Raw genomic sequence first — 21,231 nt, 5'->3', positions numbered from 1 at the left:
TTTACCAAACTTTGGGGTTCATGCAAGGGGAGTCCCTTGCAGATGTGCTACAAATTTGGTGACTCTACCTCAAAAAATGCCTCCCCCAGAGCTCATTAAAAAAAATTCCCATAGGGGAAAGCCAAAGCCAAAAAAAGCCAAATGCCTATTCGTCTGATTTGGCGATCAGCTATCCGGCTTAGGCTTTATTTCAAGTTTTAATATTCAGGTTAAATTAAACCCAAAAGAAGCTGAAAAGGCTTTTTTGGGGTTTGGGTTTATCAATACGCACAGCCCTGCTCTTTACAGTAGTGAAAAGTGGGGTATAAAAATCCTCCTCCTCCGTTCTTCTACAACAGGTGTGTGTGTATGTAATGTGCTGCCAAGTCGCATTCAATTTATGTGCTGCCAAGTCGCATTCAAGGCTAAAGAATAATGAGTGGTTTGGCATTGCCTTCCTCTGCATAGCAACCCTGGTATTCCTTGGTGGTCTCTCATCCAAATACTAACCAGGGCTGACCCTGCTTAGCTTCCGAGATCTGATAAGGTCAGGCTAACCTGTATGTCAGTATTATCCCCCTAGTGCAGGTGATGCTCTAGCTAATGCTGAGAATTTCACATGAAGGGTCAGTGATCTCATGATGAAGACAAATATTACCTACACTAGTTCCATGCTAACACTAGAACTCTGCATGGACAATTTTTAGCCACTGTTGCAATACAAGTCGAGTGTATCCCCACCCCAAACAGAAAATGTGTCCTAGAAATATGTAAGGTAATTCACTTATTACCAGGCTGGTATGCTAGAGTTAGATCCTGATTTGAGAAAACAGAGCTTTAGGGCAAAACGTGATAGGGAGAGCCACAAAGTATTTCTGTATACACTTAATGTTGTTAGGTTAAAGTTATATGACCCTAAAATATGAACAGTTTTAGAATTACCTTTGATTTAATGCTTGAAGAGAAATATTCACTCTTGGGGTTTTCCCCCTTCCCACCAGTTTTTGACTGCTTTCTTCAGTTTGTGTAAAAGCTGATAAGGTTTTCCAAGGTTCTCCCTGTGCAGATTATGCCAAGTTGCTTAATAGTGAGAAAAAATGTTTAAATTGAGAAAGCCTCCACGAGGTTTAATAAACAGTTATTTAAGAGATGTATGAATCATGCCACTACCCTGCTTACATTTAATCCAGGGGTTAGGTTATTGTTCTCTGCAGTGTACCATTTTTCGTACTTTGCATTGTTCTTGAACTTGCCTTTTACTCTGAAGTATAATTAGAAATCTATTATGTTTTATGAAGATGGTAACTCCAGGAAGAATGGGGGGAATTAATTTACATCTTTATGTTCAAAAGTACCTACCCTCTGTGCTTTGATGGCTGCGGTAAATGTTCTGCAGATGTAATTTTCATTTCCATAGCCCCATTTACTCATTTTATTGATATTTATCAAGTACAATAGTAGACAAAGGTGGGAGGGAAACCTTCCACCTCAGCCACTTAATTTGTGCCGAGTATATTTACCCAGGCACAATTGCACATGTCATCCTTCCTTCATCCCATGGTGGGTAGTATAATGTTTTTTACGTTCCACTGTTCCTCCAAGGAGCTCTGGGTAGGTAATATCCTCTCCTCTCTCCACCCCATTACAACAATCCTGGGAGATATGACTGGCCTAAAGTCACCTCAGTGGGTAGTTTGGTTTGATTTGGGGAAGGGCCGTAGCTCAGTGGTAGAGCATCTGCTTGGCATGCAGAAGGTCCCAGGTTCAATCCCCGGCATCTCCAGTTAAAGGGACTAGGCGAGTAGGTGATGTGAAAGATCTCTGCCTGAGACCCTGGAGAGCCGCTGCCTGTCTGAGTAGGCAATACTGACTTTGATGGACCAAGGGTCTGATTCCGTAGAAGGCAGCTTCATGTGTTCATGTGATTTAAATATATCTCCCATCGAAATCTGTACAGCAATGGGCTGAAGTATTGGCCAAAATGGCATTCTTTCCAGATGGCAGAATGGATATATATACAAACATATATATATACATATATACACACACCATCACCACCCAGAGTGGTGTCTTGGAGTGGTGAAGAACCAGGTTTGATTCCCCACTCCACATGAGCGGTGGACGGTAATCTGGTGAATCAGCTTGGTTTCCCCACTCCTCCACGTGAAGCCAGCTGGGTGACTTGAGTAGTCACAGTTCTCTTAGAGCTCGCTCAGCCCCACCTACCTCACAGGGCATCTGTTATAGGGAAGGGGAGGTGATTGTAAGCCGGTTTGATTCTTCCTTAAGTAGTAGAGAAAGTTGGCATATAAAAACCAACTCTTATTCCTCCTCTCTTCTACCACCTTGCACAAGAAAATGAGTATCAACACAGAAAAAAAGCAGACTATTTAGTTCTGAATTCTCGGCATGCAAGCTAGGAGGCTCCCGATCCAACTCTCACTTTTGCTGCCTTCACTCAGTGGCTTTAAACAAACCCATTATCTCATTAGCAACCCCATAGGATTAAAACTTCCCTTGCAGGCTTGTTGAGAAGATTAGCAAGAAAGTGTGTGCCACACTGATCATTTTGAAGTGTGCTAGCTGGTATTGGTGATTATGATGAGGATTGAGGATGGGGGGGGGATATGTAGCAGCCTAAGGCAAGATTCAGCTAGATCCTTTGCTGTCTTTCCAGATACCTAGGATAGAGAGACAACGGGACCTAGTACAGTGGTCAAACTGCCCCTGTGATGTGCAAGTGAGCTAATTCCTCCTATGGCCTGCTAGTATCTGTGACATTGCTGCCTGCTATTACTAAACACTTCTGTCTTAACACATTTTGTTTTAGTAACAATGCTCTGAACTAAGAGCACCTACACTCCTTTGCAAGAATATGGCTGGGTCACATCTAAATGTGGAACGTCCCTTGAGCTATCAAGGCTTTGCAGGGTTTTAATTTTTCCTTGCCCATGAACATTTGCTCTTTCCTCGCCTGGCTCTATGATCTGCACAATCATTGCAATATAGGAATTACTGTATGGATCATCCAGGGCACCAAAGTGCCTTGTTAGCCTTACAGGATTACAGAAGGCTGCAGCAAGGCTCTTCAGACAGTGGGTTGTGATGAACCCTAACTGCTGGGTCGTGAGGCCGTCTAGTCATTTTTTGGACTGTCTTTTGGAAGGACCTGCTGCTCAAGTGGAGAGCAGGGTTGCCAACCTCCAGGTACTCAATATTATACAGCACCCTTGCTCAATTATACTAAATACAACTTAAATAATAAATCTTAAAGCCAAAAGCAGGCTATTTTACTTTTGCAGCAAAAAATTACTAAAGGGCTGCTAGTATATAAGTTTAATGTGTTCAAGGCACACAGTAAGTCTATATCAAATACCAAAATACATAAACAAATTCCCGTTCTGTAGACACAAAAAAAGGTTATATTCACCCTACTACACCAAAGTATTAAATAAAGTCCAAAGTAATTAAGTCCAAGACGTTCCCTTGAACACATTAAACTTATATACTAGCAGCCCTTTAGTAATTTTTTGCTGCAACAGTAAAATAGCCTGCTTTTGGCTTTAAGATTTATTTTTTAAGTTGTATTTAGTATAATTGAGCAAGGGTACTATATAATATTGTGAATATCTATCCCAGCACCTATATAGTGTGTATTTTGAGATTAACCTCCAGGTACTAGCTGGAGATCTGCAATTACAACTGATCTCCAGCCGATCAGTTCACCTGGAGAAAATGGCCGCTTTGGCAATTGGACTCTATGGCACTGAAGTCCCTCCCCAAACCCCGGCCTCCTCAGGCTCCGCCCCAAAAACCTCCCACCGGTGGCGAAAAGGAACCTGGCAACGCTAGCTAGGGAGGAAAAGACACTCTATCTGCTCCGAATATATTTTCTTCTTTATGATAATTACATTTGTTCATGTCTGAATTCAGGTCCTGAAAAGAGACTTGAGGCTTAAATGAAGCAAAGGCCTTCACGCAGGTCTTTCTAGCGCTGTACACAAGGGTTCAAATCTAGCATTTATGAAGCCTAGCAAGCAAATATTTTAAGATCTGTGCAACTTTTGGCAAAAGCGATAAGACCTTTCAATGTTGTTAAACTTTTGGTGGTATCCAGCATGCCCACCATTGCCCAGCTGTTCCAGAATACAGATTTTGAAGTAGAAAGAAAGGCACAGCCGTTGATGTAGCCTCACCATCCACTGGGAAGTGTGGCTTGGAGACAGATTCGGCCTTGGCACTGTTTCCCTTCCTTTGGAAAGTGGTGTCGGAGGAGAGTGTTATGGATACCGTGGACTGCCAAAAAAACAAATCACTGGGTTTTCGATCAAATCAAGCCTGAACTGACCCTAGAAGCTAAAATGACTAAACTGAGGCTATCGTATTTTGGTCACATTATGAGAAGACAAGAGTCAGTGGAAAAGACAGTCATGCTAGGAAAAGTTGAGGGCAGCAGGAAAAGAGGAAGACCCAACAAGAGATGGATGGACTCAATAAAGGAAGTCACAGCCCTCAGTTTGCAAGATCTGAACAAGGCTGTCAAAGATAGGGACATTTTGGAGGACATTGATTCATACGGTCGCCATGAGTCGGAAGCGACTTGATGGCACTTAACACACACACTGGCCATTTTTGCAGGGTAATTAGCAGCGCGTTCCAGGCTGAATTGCCCCACGTATTTTTTGTTGTTGAATTTTTAACGCTGAACCGTCATTCCGGAAGTGACGGCGAAGCAGGCGCATACCTGCTTCTCATTACTAAAGAGCCCATTTAACGCGACCTTTGGTGTTTGCTAGGAAGAATCCCTCTGAAGGAACCATACGAAATAACAGCGGCGGGTTAGCTATGCCCATGCAAATGGCTATGCAAACAGGCACGAAGGCACATGAGAGTGGGGGGGTGGAATTTCTCCTTTTGCTGCCACCACAGCTGCTCGAGTGATATATGCAGCTAAATGGAAGACTGACGAGATACTGACTAAAAAAGACTGGATAAATAAGATGCTAGAATTGACAGAGATGGCGAAACTAACAGCGTTGATTAATCAGACTGATAATGTACAATTTTGGGGGGAATGGGAGGCATGGAGAATTTACTGTGAAAAGCAATTTCATCTCCTCTGAAGATGCCTGCCACAGCCGCTGGCGAAACGTCAGGAAAGAAAATACCAAGACCACGGTCACACAGCCCGGATAACCCACAAGAACCAATTTGTAATAGGTTCATTTAAAGGATATTCTTTGATGTAATCTCTTATATACACTTTGTACTGTGGCTATATTAAGGTAGATAATTAACATATTTTTTAACCAAGATAAGATACCTATATTTTAATCAAATAATATGAGGATTAATTCTGTTAGCAAAAGTATATACAATTTATTTTTAGATGGAAGGGAGTGAGGGGGAAGTCATTTTAAGTTTAAATCATTATGTTTAATATATTGTCGAAGCCTTTCAATGTCAGAGTTCATTGGTTCTCATAGTTATGTGGGCTGTATAACCGTGGTCTTGGTATTTTCTTTCCTGACGTTTCTCCAGCAGCTGTGGCGGGCATCTTCAGAGGAGTAACACTGAAGGACAGTGTCTCTGTGTCAAGTGTGTAGGAAGAGAAAGGGGTTGGGTTTGAGCTGAATCATTGTCCTGCAAAAAGTATCAGAGGTAATGTGCTAACCATTGTCCTGTAAGCATCAAGATAATGTGCTAATGAGGGTGTGGTATGTTAAAATGGAACCATTGTATCCTGAAGTGATCTGTTACATGTGTGAAATCCAAAACTAATCTGCATGGCTATTGTGGACTGTAGTCTTTGGGCGAAAACGCACGGTCGCTTTATCCTCCTTTCATCCCTGTTTCAGCCAGGATTCAGCCAGGATCGAACACACGCGTTTCACTTAACGTGCGTCCGATCCTGGCTAAAACAGGGATGAAAGGAGGATAAAGCGACCGTGCGTTTTCGCCCTTTGTTAGTCTGGAGGTTTTCAGGACTATGCTTAATAGTTTGATACTCTCGTATTAATTTTTACGATAGAGGATGATTTATATGTCGATACTTAAACGAAGAAAATAATTAAAAGAAATTTTAAAAAAAGAAAATAATTTCTCCTTTTGCGTCGGGACCGTGAAAAGGCATTTTTTAAAAGTGCTTGGAGCGAGCATCCAACCTGACCGTGCCAACACGGCCCCTGTGTCCCTTGTTGGCTCCCTCCAGCCCCGGGCGCCTGCGCTCCATCGCAATCTGCGGCTGGGGGAAACGCCGCCAGGGGGCGCGCGTCGGCCGGGTTCTCGCCGGCCCCGCTGCGCCGAAGGACCCTGCGCGTTGCGGCGGCGGCCGGTGCGGGTCGTGCGGACGCCGCTGGCTCGCAGGTGAGCGGCCGGATGCCCCTCGGGGCGGGGGGGTGGTGGTCGTGCGGGAGGGGAGGCAACCGATGCAGCCGCGGCCCACGCTGGACGGCCCTTTGGCCTAAAAGGGACTCTCGGCAGCAAGGCTGGAGCCAGGCATCAAGTCACGTCTGAACGGCGGGGCAAGAGTCGCCCGGCGTGCAGATGCAACGGGTGTCTGGCTGGGGTGTGTTTCCTTCGGCGGACAGATCTCCTTTCAGCGTGCAGTCGGCATTCCCCCCCCTCCCCCCTTTTTCTCACCAAATACGCGAGGGGAGGGAGGGGAGGAGGAGGTGGTTTCCTGCATTGGTTTTCTGTAAAACGCAGCATTGATGGAGCTGCAGGGGAAAAAAAAAAACGGATATCCACCCCCCACCCCCCCCACACACACACACACACAAACTAATCAGTGATTAAGTTTCTGCTTCTGTCGTTATTGCTTTTTTAAATGGCACTTTGTCGTATTTAGCATACAAGTGGATGGCCGAAGCCCTAACAAGCTTTCCAAGTCATGGTTGCTTTTCATAGGAACAGTCATTTTAATAGGAACTTGGGTAAAAATTATGTCAACTAGGCAGTTGGCCTGGGAGAAACTCTACCATGGATGGAATGAATTAAAGTTCCCCAGTGAAAAGGTGTGGATCTTCTTCCCGCCCGGCCATTCTGGCCCCATGATCTAGTGTTAGGATATTGAACCCTTCTCCTTGGCATCTGGATTTCTGTGTGCAGGGATCCCCCCCCCTTGTGTGTGTGTGTGTGTGTGTGTGTGTGTGTGTGTGTGTGTGAACACTCACCTCTTGTCTTCTTGAATGATGAAAGGGAAAGCTAGTGTAGTGGCCACCAGGTGAAAGTCTTCATTTCAAAAGGCACGTTGTACATGTTCAGAGGCAATGATTCCTTAGGTCCAGGCAACTGTCTGTTTCCGATAGGAGAAGTATATTTAGAATAGCTGATAAGAGGTTGTAGGGCAATTATGTTGTGCTTATGTATCTTTGAACCAAAAGAACAATCTGCCCAATCTTTTGAACAAGCTCAAAAGAGGCTGTTTCACAGTAAAGGTAACAGGTGAAGCAGAATTTTCAATGATGTGCAGTAATAGGCAGGATCAAGAGTGATTCTCTCATGTGAACTGGACTGTGCTGAGTCTGTCCTTCTTTCCACCTGGGAGATGCTGGAGCCTTTGCTCCCTTTCTTGTGGAAAATGAAGAAGAAGGAAAAACCCCTGGGAGGAGGCTCTCTGGATTAAGTACAGTAATGTGGAATGAAGTTCCATTTCCAATGAAGTTCCATTTTCAATATGCTAAGAAGCCATTTAAGAGCCCCGTGGCGCAGAGTGGTAAGCTGCAGTACTGCAGTCCAAGCTCTGCTCACAACCTGAGTTCGATCGCGACGGAAGTCGGTTTCAGGTAGCCAGCTCAAGGTTGACTCAGCCTTCCACCCTTCCGAGGTCGGTCAAATGAGTACCCAGCTTGCTGGGGGTAAAGGGAAGGTGACTAGGGAAAGCACTGGCAAACCACCCTGTAAACAAAGTCTGCCTAGTAAACTTCGTAATGTGACATCACCCCATGGGTCAGGAATGACCCGGTGCTTGCACAGGGGACCTTTACCTTTTAATACACCATTATTTTAAAGTTGTATTTTAGAATTGTATCTTGCTTGTGTTTTACATTTTGTTATTTGTTGTATTGAAGATTTGTTTTATTTTTGTTGTAAACCACCCTGAGCCCTGCTTTGGCAGGGGGAGGGTGGAATATTATTATTATTATCATCATCAACATTGACAGGGGAAATGGCTGTCAGAAGGTGCCACTGGTAAGCCACGTTGGTGTGTTGTTGTTTTTTAGTGATCAGAGCAACTAGCATGGCCACCTTGCTGCAGGCAGTTTTGATTGGCAGGTGTTTTTATCACCCTGCTTAACAGAAAAGCCTACCAGTAACTAAAATTTACAAGTGGCTGTTTTTGTTGCTCCTTGGGATGGCTTTCCCTTTAGGATTCAGCTGTGCAGTTTCACTGCTTCTGATCTCTGTGACCAGTGCATTGTGGGAGGGAGGGAGTTCACCATCTTCTTACAGAGGACAGGACAGAGACCTAGAATAGGAACCTTCTGTGAGTGCATACCATGTCCTTGAACAGAGGAAATTGCCACTTGGACATCTCCTCCCCTTGATCAAGAGCATTCAGATTTAACTGTGCATTTTTCAGGTATCGCAGCCCATCCAAAGTTTTTACACCGAGATCAGTTTGAAATTTAAACATCATGTAACTCCAAAATAAAGATTTCAGTGACTTGCCCATGGAAAATCGATAGAAAAGCACTCCAATTTCTCAGGGTTTGGATAACTGTGATGGCAGCAAATAGGTCTCTTTAAATGTGGATTTGCCTCAATCACATGCATAAGCAAGTTGGAACAATGTTTTTCTCCCATCTGGTTCATCTCCATTAATGGGGCTTGGCTAAGGGGAAAATGAGATCATGCAAAAGGATCCCGAGTGCTCTTACAAACAAGCATTTAGACTCCTGCAGGAATGGGAAGCAGGTCTGGTGGCATTTGCAGGGGAAACCTGCCAGGCAGAAAAGATGTTGAACATCCTCCTCTCCAAGATAGAAAATCTGTCAGCCTTCCCCAAATGTGTGTTTTAGGGAGGGAGGGAGTTGTACACGCTTGTGTGTGACACGTAGTTTCCCATTAAATCACAGGAAAATTCTCTTATTCTCTGAAAATGAGCTGCTTAATGCTTCATTTAATATTTGTTTAAAAGTTCTTTAATGCAAGCCCTCGCTTTAATACTATTTTCAGACCAGATTTCAAGAGTGTTGAAATTTTTATTGGGCTCACAACTTTTTAACTCATACGTTTTGGTGCTTATAGCTTCCCTGTTATGAAATAACTGAGCCACTAATTACAATTTAAGAGGGAGCATGTTTTTGACATACCTTTGATACGCCTGGCTTCATAAAGAGTCTAATAACTTTGAGTCAGTCCTGAAAACCCTTTTTCCAGCTTTCCTTGAATGTTGAGATTTCTCTTCCCCTCTGAACTGCATCAATCTTCTACCCCGTACCTCCTCTGATTCCTGAATGTGGCATGCCAGACTTATTCTTACACTGCCTGAAGCACTCCTTCCTCTTTCCCTTCTTCCTGCCTCTCTGCTAGGGTTGCCAGGTCCCTCTTTGCCACCGGTGGGAGGTTTTTGGGGCGGAGCCTGAGGAGGGTGGGGTTTGGGGAGGAGAGGGACCTCAATGCCATAGAGTCCAATTGCCAAAGTGGCCATTTTCTCCAGGTGAACTGACTTCTATCGGCTGGAGATCAGTTGTAATAGCAGGAGATCTCCAGCTAGTACCTGGTGGTTGGCAACCCTACTCTCTACAGTGCCTCTGAACCAGCTCCTAGACACACTTTATCTTCCCACATCAATTTGATCATATCTGAACTCCAGACTTAAACTGGTTTAATAACTGGTCCCTTGCCATAGGGAACCTTGAAAACTGGAGGGGGGGGATTGTAGACATAGGTTACTAATGGACATTTTTCCTCACTTCCACTAATTCCAGTTCTCAGGATTCTTCACCATGTATGTTAAATTAGTATGTAGCTAATATTTGTTTGTAGCACAGATATACCAAGCTGACTGAGCCTAAAGAAGTCTAAAAATCACAGTTTTGTTTCCCTCTCTCACTTTGAGTAATCAACTGTTTGGGAGACTTTGTTTATAGAGGTGAATTACAAGATGTGCAGGATTATTTCATTCTCTCTCTCCCCCCACCCACAGATGCCAAATGTGTCTACCCCCGCCCAAGTCTGAGAAATAAGAAGTAATTCTACCATTACCATCATACCGTTGCAATTCAGTTGTTTGAAAATGGTCTTAGCTCCTACGGTATCTGTTAAGTTAGTAGTGCCAGGGGCAGAATAGCTAAGTACTGACATGATCAGCATCGCACATTTCAATGGCACATACATAGGAGTCACACAGAATCACACTGAAATGTGTATGGGTTGCAACCTTAGACTACCTAGATTACACTTATTGTTGCCAGCTTCTGGCTGAGAAATACCTGGAAATTTTGGTGGTGGAGCCTGAGGAGGGTGGGGTTTAGGGAGAGGAGGGACTTCGATGGTGTATAATGCCATAAAGTCCACCTTCCAAAGTGGCCATTTTCTCCAGGTGCACTGATCTCTGTCACCTGGAAATTAGTTGTAATAGCAGAAGATCTCCAGCCACCACCATCTCTCAAACCAGCATGTGAACTAGCTATTTAGCAGTCCGTGTTGCTTCCTGAAGAAGATTTTTCAAAATCGAAACAGGAGAATACTGGATCCCTGTACCTATTCCTGCTCATCTACTACGGGCTTACAGGAACCATGGTGTCCAAGTGAAAAGCTATACAGTATTTTGATACTAGCTTTTATCTTAACTCTGGCGAGACCCGTTTAGGATTGTGTTCCTGGTCTCAAAGAATTTTGTTCAGCTTGGACTTTATCTTTGGACTTTCACTGCACTGTCCACAGTATATGTATTTATGCACTTGATATTTATTGTGTTATTTCACTTGTGTTGTTTATATATTTTCAATTGAATCACATTTTTGCATACTTAACACTATACCTTGTTGTTACTACTGTTCTTCTGGTTCACCACCTGGAGGTTGGCAACCTTAATTACACCCCAGCCGGAAGCATTTACTGACTATTTTCGGTGCCGCATCTTCCCACCTGTACACAGGTTGCGTTGTCATTTTCTTGATGCTGTTCCAAGGTCGTTTGTGTGCTAGGCTGTAAGCAGTCTGGTTTAAAATATTTCCAAGGCCTGGTTCAGTCATGCATGACTGCACTGTACAACGTTGCACATGTTCCACCCTCCTCTGACCGGTGAGAAATCACAGGATTTCTTGCCCAGCTGTGTTCCTTTTGGAGCAGAAACAGCACTGGAAACTTATGCATTACCTTCAGTTACAAATATAAAAGTGCAGCCCAGATGGAGACAGAGGCCCTCACAAGGGCGGCAGCTTCACTACCCTACATCAGATCCCACAGTTAGCTGGGCTCTGAGCAGGACTGGGAAAGTGCTGCTGGGCTGGTAAGATTTTTTCCTCTTCTTTAACTGAGGTTACTGTGTGGGAGGACATTGTTTGAGGGGGGGGGGCTGGAGCCTGTTGCGGAGTGGTTCCTGTTGGAGTAGGTCTTGTTTCTGTTTATCTCTTTTACCTGGGTTGTAGCTGAGTGTGACTAATTGAGGAAGCTGAGTGCAGAGTCCAAGAAATCTCCCTGGAGGTTTTTAAGCAGAGGCTAGATGGCCGTCTGTCAGCAGTGCCGATTCTATGACCTTAGGGAGATCATGAGAGGGAGGGCATCTTGGCCATCTTCTGGACATGGAGTAGGGGTCACTGGGGGTGTAGTTGTGAATTTCCTGCATTGTGCAGGGGGTTGGACCAGATGACCCTGGTGGTACCTTCCAAATTTATGATTCTAAGGAGAGAAAGAGACAGATCCTGCACACGAACAAGTACCAGGTGACTCTCCGCTTCTCTCTCTGTCCCTTCCAGCATCAAAATGGTATTTGCTTTTCTCACAAACACAGGCTTGTCTACCCCCCTCCAGCCAAGCAGAAAGCTCACTCAGGTGAGCCCATTTTCCCAGGCCCATTACGAGAAATATCTGAAGACACATTGCCATTCCTTGGTTCAGGTAGAATACAAGGTGCCACTGTGATCAGAGGCCAAGCTTGCAGCACTAGTGAAGATTTCCATGTATCTGGCCCATGACAGATGGCTCACAAAGAGAACTTTTGGCTTAGTACACATCTTTTCCTATATGTTTTGCCTGTGAGAAGTAGCCTGTCAGATTCCAGCATATTTTCAGCACTAACAAAGCTGTTTGTTGTGGATGGCCTCAGGTTTGCACACTTTTATGCATCAAGGCAGTGCCCAGGACCAGGTAAAAGGTATAGTGGTGGTTGGAATCAGACATCTTTAAGGCTCTGTGCTTTCTCATCTGCTGATCTACTCATCATACAAAAATTGTTATTAATTCAGCATCTTCTATTCCCTGACATTCTCTTATCCTACTTTATCCACCAAATCATTTGTCCATAAATGCAGAATTCTGTTCCCAGATGCTGGCCAGTCTATAAGTCTTTTAAATATGCTTCCAGAGAGGAGAATTACCAGTCTTCCTGTTTCTTATGATAGCAAAACATCCATCATATTGTTCATTGCAAGAATATTTCTCACCCTGAGGAGTCTCCCAATTATAATATAAAATGAGAGCCAGCGTGATGTAGTGGGTAGTGTTGGACAAGGAAGATCTAGGAGAAACTCCCCACTCACCCCTGAAAGTCACTGAGCCAGCATGGTGTAGTGGTTAAGAGCAGTGGCTTGGAGTGGTGGACTCAATCTGGAGAACCGGGTTTGATTCCCCACTCCTCCACATGAGCGGCGGAGGCTAATCTGGTTGGTTTCTACACTCCCACACATGAAGCCAGATGGGTGACCTTGGCCTAGTCACAACTCTCTTAGAGCTCTCTCAGCTCCACCTACCTCACAGGGTGTCTGTTGTGGGGAGGGGAAGGGAAGGTGATTTTAAGCCAGTTTGATCCTTCCTTAAGTGGTAGGGAAAGTCGGCATATAAAAACCAACTCTTCTTCTTGATTTGGGGTCACTTCTTTGGTCATAGCCTACCTCACAGGATTAAATGGAGGAAAGGAGAACCATGCAAGCTGCCCTGGGTGCGTTGGAAGAAGGGTGGGATGATAATATGATAGATAAGCCTGATGAGAGACTGAGGTTTGTTTGGGGTCCTACTCTATAGAGTACTTAGTGTGTGTGTGGTTAATCAAGCCTAAGCACACTCCATTTCAGACTTTATTGGGGAGGTCAATTTAAATTTAGTTTCAAGTGCATTTTGAAGAAGAAGAGTTGGTTTTTATATGCTGACTTTCTCTACCACTTAAGGGAGACTAATACCGGCTTACAATCACCTTCCCTTCCCCTCCCCACAAAAGACACCCTGTGAGGTAGGTGGGGCTCTAACAGAGCTGTGGCTTGCCCAAGGTCACCCAGCTGCCTTCGTGTGTAGGAGTGGGGAAATAAATCCAGTTCACCGGATTAGCCTCCGCCGCTCATGTGGAGGAGTGGGGGAATCAAACCCGGTTCTCCAGATCAGAGTCCACCGCTCCAAGCCACCGCTCTTAACCACTACGCCACACTGGCTCTCATGAACTATTATTTCTGCCTGTTTGTTAAGAGAGCTCACTCGCTGATTTGCCATGGATTGTCAGTCTCTTCCTTGAAAGGGAGAAATTGCAACGAGAGATGTAGAAGAATACAGATGCGGCTGCTTTGCCTGAACAGAGCCAACCACCTTTGGTTGCCTGCGGTTCAGTGCCATTTGCAACGTGGTTACCTTGCCATCAGGCTCCGTTGATTACAGATGGCCCTTATCGCAAGGTTTAAGTCGGAAGCACTCTTTTTGTCTAATATTTAACAAAGCACATTTATTTAAAGGCTAATGTTTCATTTCAACAGGAAGCATTTCGAATTGACAGGTTAAGTGGTTCATTTAAATATTGCCCATGTATCTCTTCTGTGTCAGTTTTTTTTTTTTTAAGGTGCCATTTGTCAGTGCTATAACCAAGCCTGACAGGCAGCTGGTTAAAGGGATGAAAAGTTAAAGGGACAGCATCTTCCTACTGGTTTTCTTCTCAGATGTCCCATTTCAGGGGGCGGGGGGGAAACTCCAAAAGGGTTTTTTATGGAAAGACCTAGAGATCTTTATGATGGAAATGAACTGATCAGCTTTGTCAAAAGATCATCCAGCGATCGGAATTCTTGTCTATGTAGTTTGATTGGCATAGATTAGAGAGTGGCTGTATTGCAACGGATTTTTAAAAAAAGAATAAGATCAAAGCTGAAATCCTCTTTTTTCAGAATCTGTTTAGCAACAAACATATGGATAGTGCTGTGAAGCTCAGTCATCTGCCTGCTTACTTGCAAGTAAGTCTTAGTAAAGTTCTTCTTGCCATATAAAAGTGCAAACAACTGTACTCGATACAGCCTCAGACATTTGTCCATCTGTAATGTTAGGATTAGTAACACTGATCTATCATTAAAAAGTCCTTGTAAGAATGACCAAGGTAACATATGCAAACCGATGCTTAAAACAGGACCAAACCAGACGTGATGGTGTCCTTGAACACATGAAGCTGCCTTATACTGAATCAGACCCTTGGTCAATCAAAGTCAGTATTGTCTACTCAGGCTGGCAGTGGCTCTCCAGGGTCCCAGGCAGGGGTCTTTCACATCACCTACTTGCCTAGTCCCTTGAACTGGAGATGCTGGGGATTGAACCTGGGACCTTCTGCATGCCAAGCAGATGCTCTACCACTGAGCCACGGCCCCTCCTTGTGGACACCGTGAGGATGCTGCCACCAAATCACTTTAAAATGGGAGCAGCATCCCGATGGTGGCCGTGAGGATGCTGTCACAATAGGTTGGCCCAGAAATTGTTTTTTTTATCAGCGGAATTGTGCCTGTGAAGAGTTGAGAGTTGTTGTTTTTTTTATATGCCGACTTTCTCTACCACTTAAGGGAGACTCAAACCGGCTTACAATCACCTTCCTCTCCCCACAACAGACACCCTGTGCAGAAGGTGGGACTGAGAGAGCTCTGACAGAGTTGTAACTTGCCCAAGGTCACCCAGCTGGCTTCGTGTGTAAGAGTACTGAAAGCAATCCAGTTCACCAGATTAGCCTCCGCCGCTCATGTGGAGGAGTTGGGGATCAAACCTGGTTCTCCAGATCAGACTCCACCGCTCCCTTCCCGCACCTTATCTAGTGCTGAAACCACTGCTCTTAACCACTACATCACGCTGGTGTTCTCGTTGGCATTTTATCCCACACCAGCTTGCTTGATGGTGGATGGAGCATGGTTGAACTTCTCTTCCTCATTGACTTAACTTCAGCAAATAAGTCTTTGTTGACTGTTGACGCCCTGTGTAAGTCATTGCCGTCTCAGTACTCAGCAATCACTGTGGTTGGTTTGTTAAAGGAAGGTTGTGGCAAGCTGTGGGGAATGCAGGAGGGCACATGCGAGCAGTAGTCATGAGCGGCAGAGAGGAGCCATTGATGTGGAATGGTTCATTGGAGGACCTGTTCTCAGCTTAGACCCAATGGAGCCCTGAAACACATTTTTTCAAACCCAGGAAGTATCTAAATATTTGTGGCAACATTTCCTTAATCAGGGTTAGTTTTAGAATCAGAAAGTTTTAACTCCTGGATTATTAATATATATTTTATGAAGTATTATTGTATTTTGTGTTTTATGATTGTGTAACCTGTCCTGAGCCCTGCTTTGGAAGGGATAGAGCATGATATAAATAAATAAAATAAGCTGGGTTAGGGACAGAGGATGAATCCCACCAACTTTCAAGGAGCCTTCCTCCAACTTAAGGCTCCATAGCCTGGAGGAAGAGCCACGTAAGTGGACAAAGGCTATTTAAGCTGGAGGAACTCTTCAAACCTTGGTTGGTGGGGTGGTAGGCTAGAGGTATGATCCACCCAGTGATATCAAGGAGATCTGAGATCTGGCACGTTTTTCCTATCTAAAGCAGGGCTGCCAAGAAGGGGGTACGGTAAAGGTAAAGGTCCCCCTGTGCAAGCACCGGTTCATTCCTGACCAATGGGGTGATGTCACATCCCAACGTTTCCTAGGCAGGCTTTGTTTAAGGGGTGGTTTGCCAGTGCCTCCCCCAGTCATCTTCCCTTTACCCCTAGCAATCTGGGTCCTCATTTTACCGACCTCGAAAGGATGGAAGGCTGAGTCAACCTTGAGCCGGCTACCTGAATCCGACTTCCGTCGGGATCGAACTCAGGTCGTGAGTAGAGCTTGGACTGCAGTACTGCAGCTTGGCCCTGGCAAGCTGGTGCTGGGGTAGGGCTGTCAAAAAAAAAAAATCGGTACAGTTCGGATTCGGCCGAATTTGACCCTTGTGGGGTCGGTACGTGCCGAAGTCCGAACTCCCCCGCTTCGGATCCCCGGTAATTCGGGGGGATCCGGAGTTCGGGGGGAAATTCGGCCGAAGCGCGCCTTCAGGGATTCCCTGAAGGCGCGCGGGGGCCCTTTAAACTCATCTGAGCCTCCCGCCCGGGAGGCGCAGATGAGTTTCAATGACAGCCTGCCTCCCTTCTGCGGGCTACCCTGAAGGGGGGGGCTGTCATTGAAACTCATCTGCGCCTCCCGGGTGGGAGGCGCAGATGAGTTTCAATGACAGCCCGCCTCCCTTCTGCGGGAAGGGGGGGGGCTGTCATTGAAACTCATCTGCGCCTCCCGCCCGGGAGGCGCAGATGAGTTTCAATGACAGCCCGCCTCCCTTCAGGGGAGCCCGCTGAAGGGAGGCGGGCTGCCCTTTAAACTGATCTGAGCCTCCCAGCTGGGAGGCGCAGCTCAGTTTAAAGGGCAGCCCGCGCCTTTCAGCGGGCTCCCCTGAAGGGGGGGCCGAATTGGCCGAATTTATTCGCGAACTCCCGAACTCGCTGAATTCGGCCCCCCCGGTTGCCCGCCAGATTTGAGTTCGGATCCGTCCGAACTGAAAATCACCGAATCAGGGGAAATTCGGTTGATTTTCAGTTCGGACCGAACCGAATTGACAGCCCTATGCTGGGGAATGGTAGCGACTTACCTGTTCTGATAAATAATCTTCTGAAATGTGATGAGGGAATTGTTGTCTTTGACCTTGGGTTGTCCCTCAACAGTCCCAATCGAAAAAGTTAGGCAGATTGTGACACCATCTGAACTGTTTTGCCCTTGTGTCCAGGTGACTACTCTTCGATGTAAAGATTACTATATTACTTCCTCCCATTCCTTCATGCTGAATGTTGTGTTGTATTCTGTTAGGCCACAATTTCTCTTCTGTTCCATCCATCGTTGTTTGCAGTTTCCTGCCAAATGGTAGATAGAGTTTGGAATGATGACTCCGATCTAACAGCATGAAAGGAGGAGGGAAGAGAGGCAACTGCATCAGCTCTAGCTTGGTGAAATTCTTTTAGGGTCTCAGGGTGAGCTATTGCTCATAGTCTTATTTCTGCGTTGTCATGAACTACACTGTGAAACCAGAGGCTCTGTAGCACTGCTGCCTGAATAAAGGGGGAGGCAGGAGCAGCGCATATTCACGCAACCTGACGAAATTAGCAGTCTCCATAGCAACACCAGCGATGGGCACTTTCTACTCGAATGCCTCTTCAGCAGTTTTGTTTTGTCTGCCTCTGTTCTTGCAACGTAACCTTTTTCATGATAAAAAGTAGAAGCTGGGACGAGGGGGGTTGGATAAGTAAAATGGCGTGGACAGATCAACTCATGGCTGCTTTTAAGTGAAGATTCAATGTCGGAGTCCGTCGTCATGGTCTCTGTGCAGTCTCTCATGGGAACTGCGCGTGCCAGCTTCTAGAAGGGATGCTCCCCCCTCCCCTTTCCTTGCGCCGCTGCAGCCAACGGCTTTTCCCACCTAAATGGCCACATAATAGAGAGGTGGGGGAGCAGTCATCCCTCAGTTCTCTCTTCGCCACCATGGAGAGAGGACACGTGGAAGGCTTCTTCAGATCTTTCCTTACACTTTTCTAAGAGATTTTGTTATACCGTTTGTTTCTCAACAAGACTTTCAGGGACGAGATGGCACTTTTAAAGAAGTGCTCTTTTGGGAGGACCAAAATGGCCCAAAGTGATGACCACCGCGGTTGTCTATATTGGTGAGGGCCACGTTACTTTGTCCTGCAGGGGCTGTAAGAGAGGTGAACTTTGCGCTTCAAGAGAGGGCTTTGCGCTTTAAAGCTTTTCTTTATGAGAAGTCGCTCAATCCGATGGAGTAGAGCAAGAAAAAGAAGGGAGATAGCTCACCAGCGCTGATCTCAGCACCCCTGCTACCGTCCAAGGGGGACAAGGGTTCCGCCATCCTGCCAAAAGGGCAGCTTGAGAACCTCTTGGTAAAAAGTCCCAGAAGAAAGTGAAACATTGTTCGGAAAAGTGCCTGAGGTCCCATCTGAGGCTGACTCATATGATTCCAGAGACTTGCATCAGAACCGAAAGGGTAGATCTCAACATCAATGGGAGCCACAACATGAGTGCCTCTGCTGCACTTCTCCACTGCCCTGAAGCACTGCTCGACACAATCGAGGCGACAATTCGTCTACTCACATCCTTGGGTTTTGTCCTCAACCACAAGAAGTCGACGCTCCAACCAGTTCAAACCATAGAGTTTATTGGAGCAGTTTTAGATTCCCAAGTGGGAAAGCTCTTCCCCCCGATTCAGAGGGTTAAGGCTGTTAAATCCTTGGCAGCTACCTTTAAACGCCTTAGGTGGAGTTTACAGGATTAATGGTCACAGACTTTGGTAATAAGAGGTTGCTGTGAGTCTTTCTTGTCTCTCTGTGCCTGATAGACCAATCACTTGAGGTATAGTAAAATATGTGTTACGGCTTGCATCTGAGGAGAACACAGTTGAGGTGAACAGGCAGCTCTTTTTGTATTGTGGATCAAGATACCAAACATATTCACCAATAATTTAGAGCTGTGATTTTTCAAAATGCATACCTTCCCATTCAATTACTAATGCCAGAGAAAGTGATTAGACATGGCAGATGAACCATGAACCAGTGATCCTCCTATGCAAGAGCCACATAGTCTTCTTCCATTTTGACCTTACAAACTGAATATAAAGGGTTTGGTCCAGATAGTAATTTGTCCCATGTAGTTAAATTTTGGAACTCCCTACCCCAGGATGTGTTGATGGCTGCCAACTTGGAAGGCTTTAAGAGGGGTGTGAACATGTTCATGGAGGAATGGGCTACCCATGGCTACTAGTCAAAATGAATACGAGTAATGATGCATGTCTATTGTCTCCAAGATCAGAGGAGCATGCCTATTATATTAGATGCTGTGGAACACAGGCAGGACAATGCTGCTGCAGTTGTCTTGTTTGTGGGCTTCCTAGAGGCACCTGGTTGGCCACTGTGTGAACAGACTGCTGGACTTGATGGTCCTGGGTCTGATCCAGCATGGCTTTTCTTATGTTCTTATTATGTTGCCAACAAACTATTTTTATGAATGTAAAGGCAGTATGCATGTTATTAAGAATTGATAGATGGCATCAATGTATTTTTTCCCCTTCTGTTTCTAGATTGGAAAGACTCTGAATGAATGCTTCTGGTAATGTCTTTGCCAGCATCTCCACACAGCCCAAGGAACTTGTTGTTTGCTTACTTCACTGTAGTTTGGTTCTTCTGTGACGTGTAAGAGATATTCTTCAGATATATGAACGTCAATTCCAAGTTTGAGTGGATGATAAAATGGAAAAATGGTAACATCCAAAGAGTTAGCAGGAAGACCTGGGGGGCTTTGCATCTCTGATGTCAACGTTTCTCTCTGTGATGGCACACAACGAGACTCTGACAGATGGTTTTGGTGCCCTGAATGCAAGCACCCAATCCACAGGCGTCAGTTCCACAACCTTGCCTCCGCCATGCAGGTTTTTATTGGCCATCATAATGCTCGTCATGATTGCCATTGGCTTTTTTGGCAATGCTATTGTCTGCCTCATTGTCTACCAAAAACCAGCCATGCGTTCGGCTATCAATCTGCTTTTAGCTACTTTGGCCTTCTCTGACATTATGCTGTCTTTGTTCTGTATGCCATTCACTGCCATTACCATCATAACAGTGGACTGGAACTTTGGGGCTCCCTTCTGCCGGCTGTCAGCGATGCTCTATTGGTTCTTCGTCTTGGAAGGGGTCTCTATACTGTTGATAATTAGTGTGGACCGATTCCTTATCATCGTGCAGCGACAAGACAAACTGAACCCCCATCGTGCCAAAGTCATGATTGCCGTTTCTTGGGCCTTTTCTTTCTGTATCTCTTTCCCCTCGTTGGTTGGATGGACATTTATAGAAGTCCCAAGTCGGGCTCCCCAGTGTGTCTTAGGGTACACAGAGTTTCCTGCAGACAGAGCTTATGCTGTGACATTAATCGTGGCCGTTTTCTTCATCCCTTTCGGCATCATGTTTTATTCTTACCTTTGCATTCTAAATACCGTACGCCGGAATACCGTCAGGATCCACAACCACGCTGACAGCATGTGCTTGAGTCAAGTGAGAAAGCTGGGCCTGATGGGGCTGCAAAAGCCTCATCAGATGAACGTTGACATGAGCTTCAAGACCAGGGCCTTCACAACCATTCTCATCCTGTTTGTTGGCTTTTCCCTCTGCTGGCTTCCCCACACCGTATTCAGCTTGATGTCTGTGTTCAGCAGACAGTTCTATTACAGCCCCTCATTCTACGTCACCAGCACCTACGTGTTGTGGCTGAGTTACCTCAAATCGGTGTTCAATCCTGTCATCTACTGCTGGAGGATCAAGAAATTCCGTGAGGCCTGTCTGGAGTTCATGCCGAAAACATTAAAGATCTTTCCTAAAGTGCCTGGACGAACAAAGAGGAGAATAAGGCCAAGCACAATATATGTGTGTAGCGAGTATCAGTCTACAGTTTAGGACTGAACCAGGAGCGTTCTTAGGAAGAAGCGGAAAGTCGGAATTAAGCCACAGCCTGTTTCTCTCCTCACTACTCTTCTACTGCCATCCTTCAATTCTTGACTGCACAGCCCTTTTGAAATTTTTCATGCTACCCATTTAGTAACAGCACATGTAACAATTGTCTGACAGTAAGAAAACTGAAAGCTTTGACTAAATATTCTGCCATTAAATTGAACTTTGTGTCATTCTGTGTTCTAAATAGGAAACCCAGTGAAACTAATATTACCGTGGATGACATACGGTTCACCACAGTAGAGAGTCAGACAAGAAAGTCAGACTAGGAATCATAGAGTTGG

The 21,231-nt window shown here is 45.4% G+C and overlaps 1 protein-coding gene across 1 annotated transcript; it reads left to right on the top strand.

Moving 5' to 3' along the window:
- The first annotated feature begins 19,756 nt into the window (after nucleotides 1-19,756).
- Nucleotides 19,757-20,931, top strand: GPR45 (G protein-coupled receptor 45). The gene has a single exon (XM_056861920.1). The coding sequence runs from the start codon at nucleotides 19,757-19,759 to the stop codon at nucleotides 20,891-20,893; it is 1,137 nt and encodes a 378-aa protein (XP_056717898.1). The 3' UTR covers nucleotides 20,894-20,931.
- The last annotated feature ends 300 nt before the right edge of the window (nucleotides 20,932-21,231 follow it).

The sequence above is a fragment of the Euleptes europaea genome, chromosome 16 (assembly GCF_029931775.1).
Source record: "Euleptes europaea isolate rEulEur1 chromosome 16, rEulEur1.hap1, whole genome shotgun sequence".
NCBI classification, from domain to species: domain Eukaryota; kingdom Metazoa; phylum Chordata; class Lepidosauria; order Squamata; family Sphaerodactylidae; genus Euleptes; species Euleptes europaea.
This window is presented reverse-complemented; position numbering and strand designations above follow the sequence as displayed.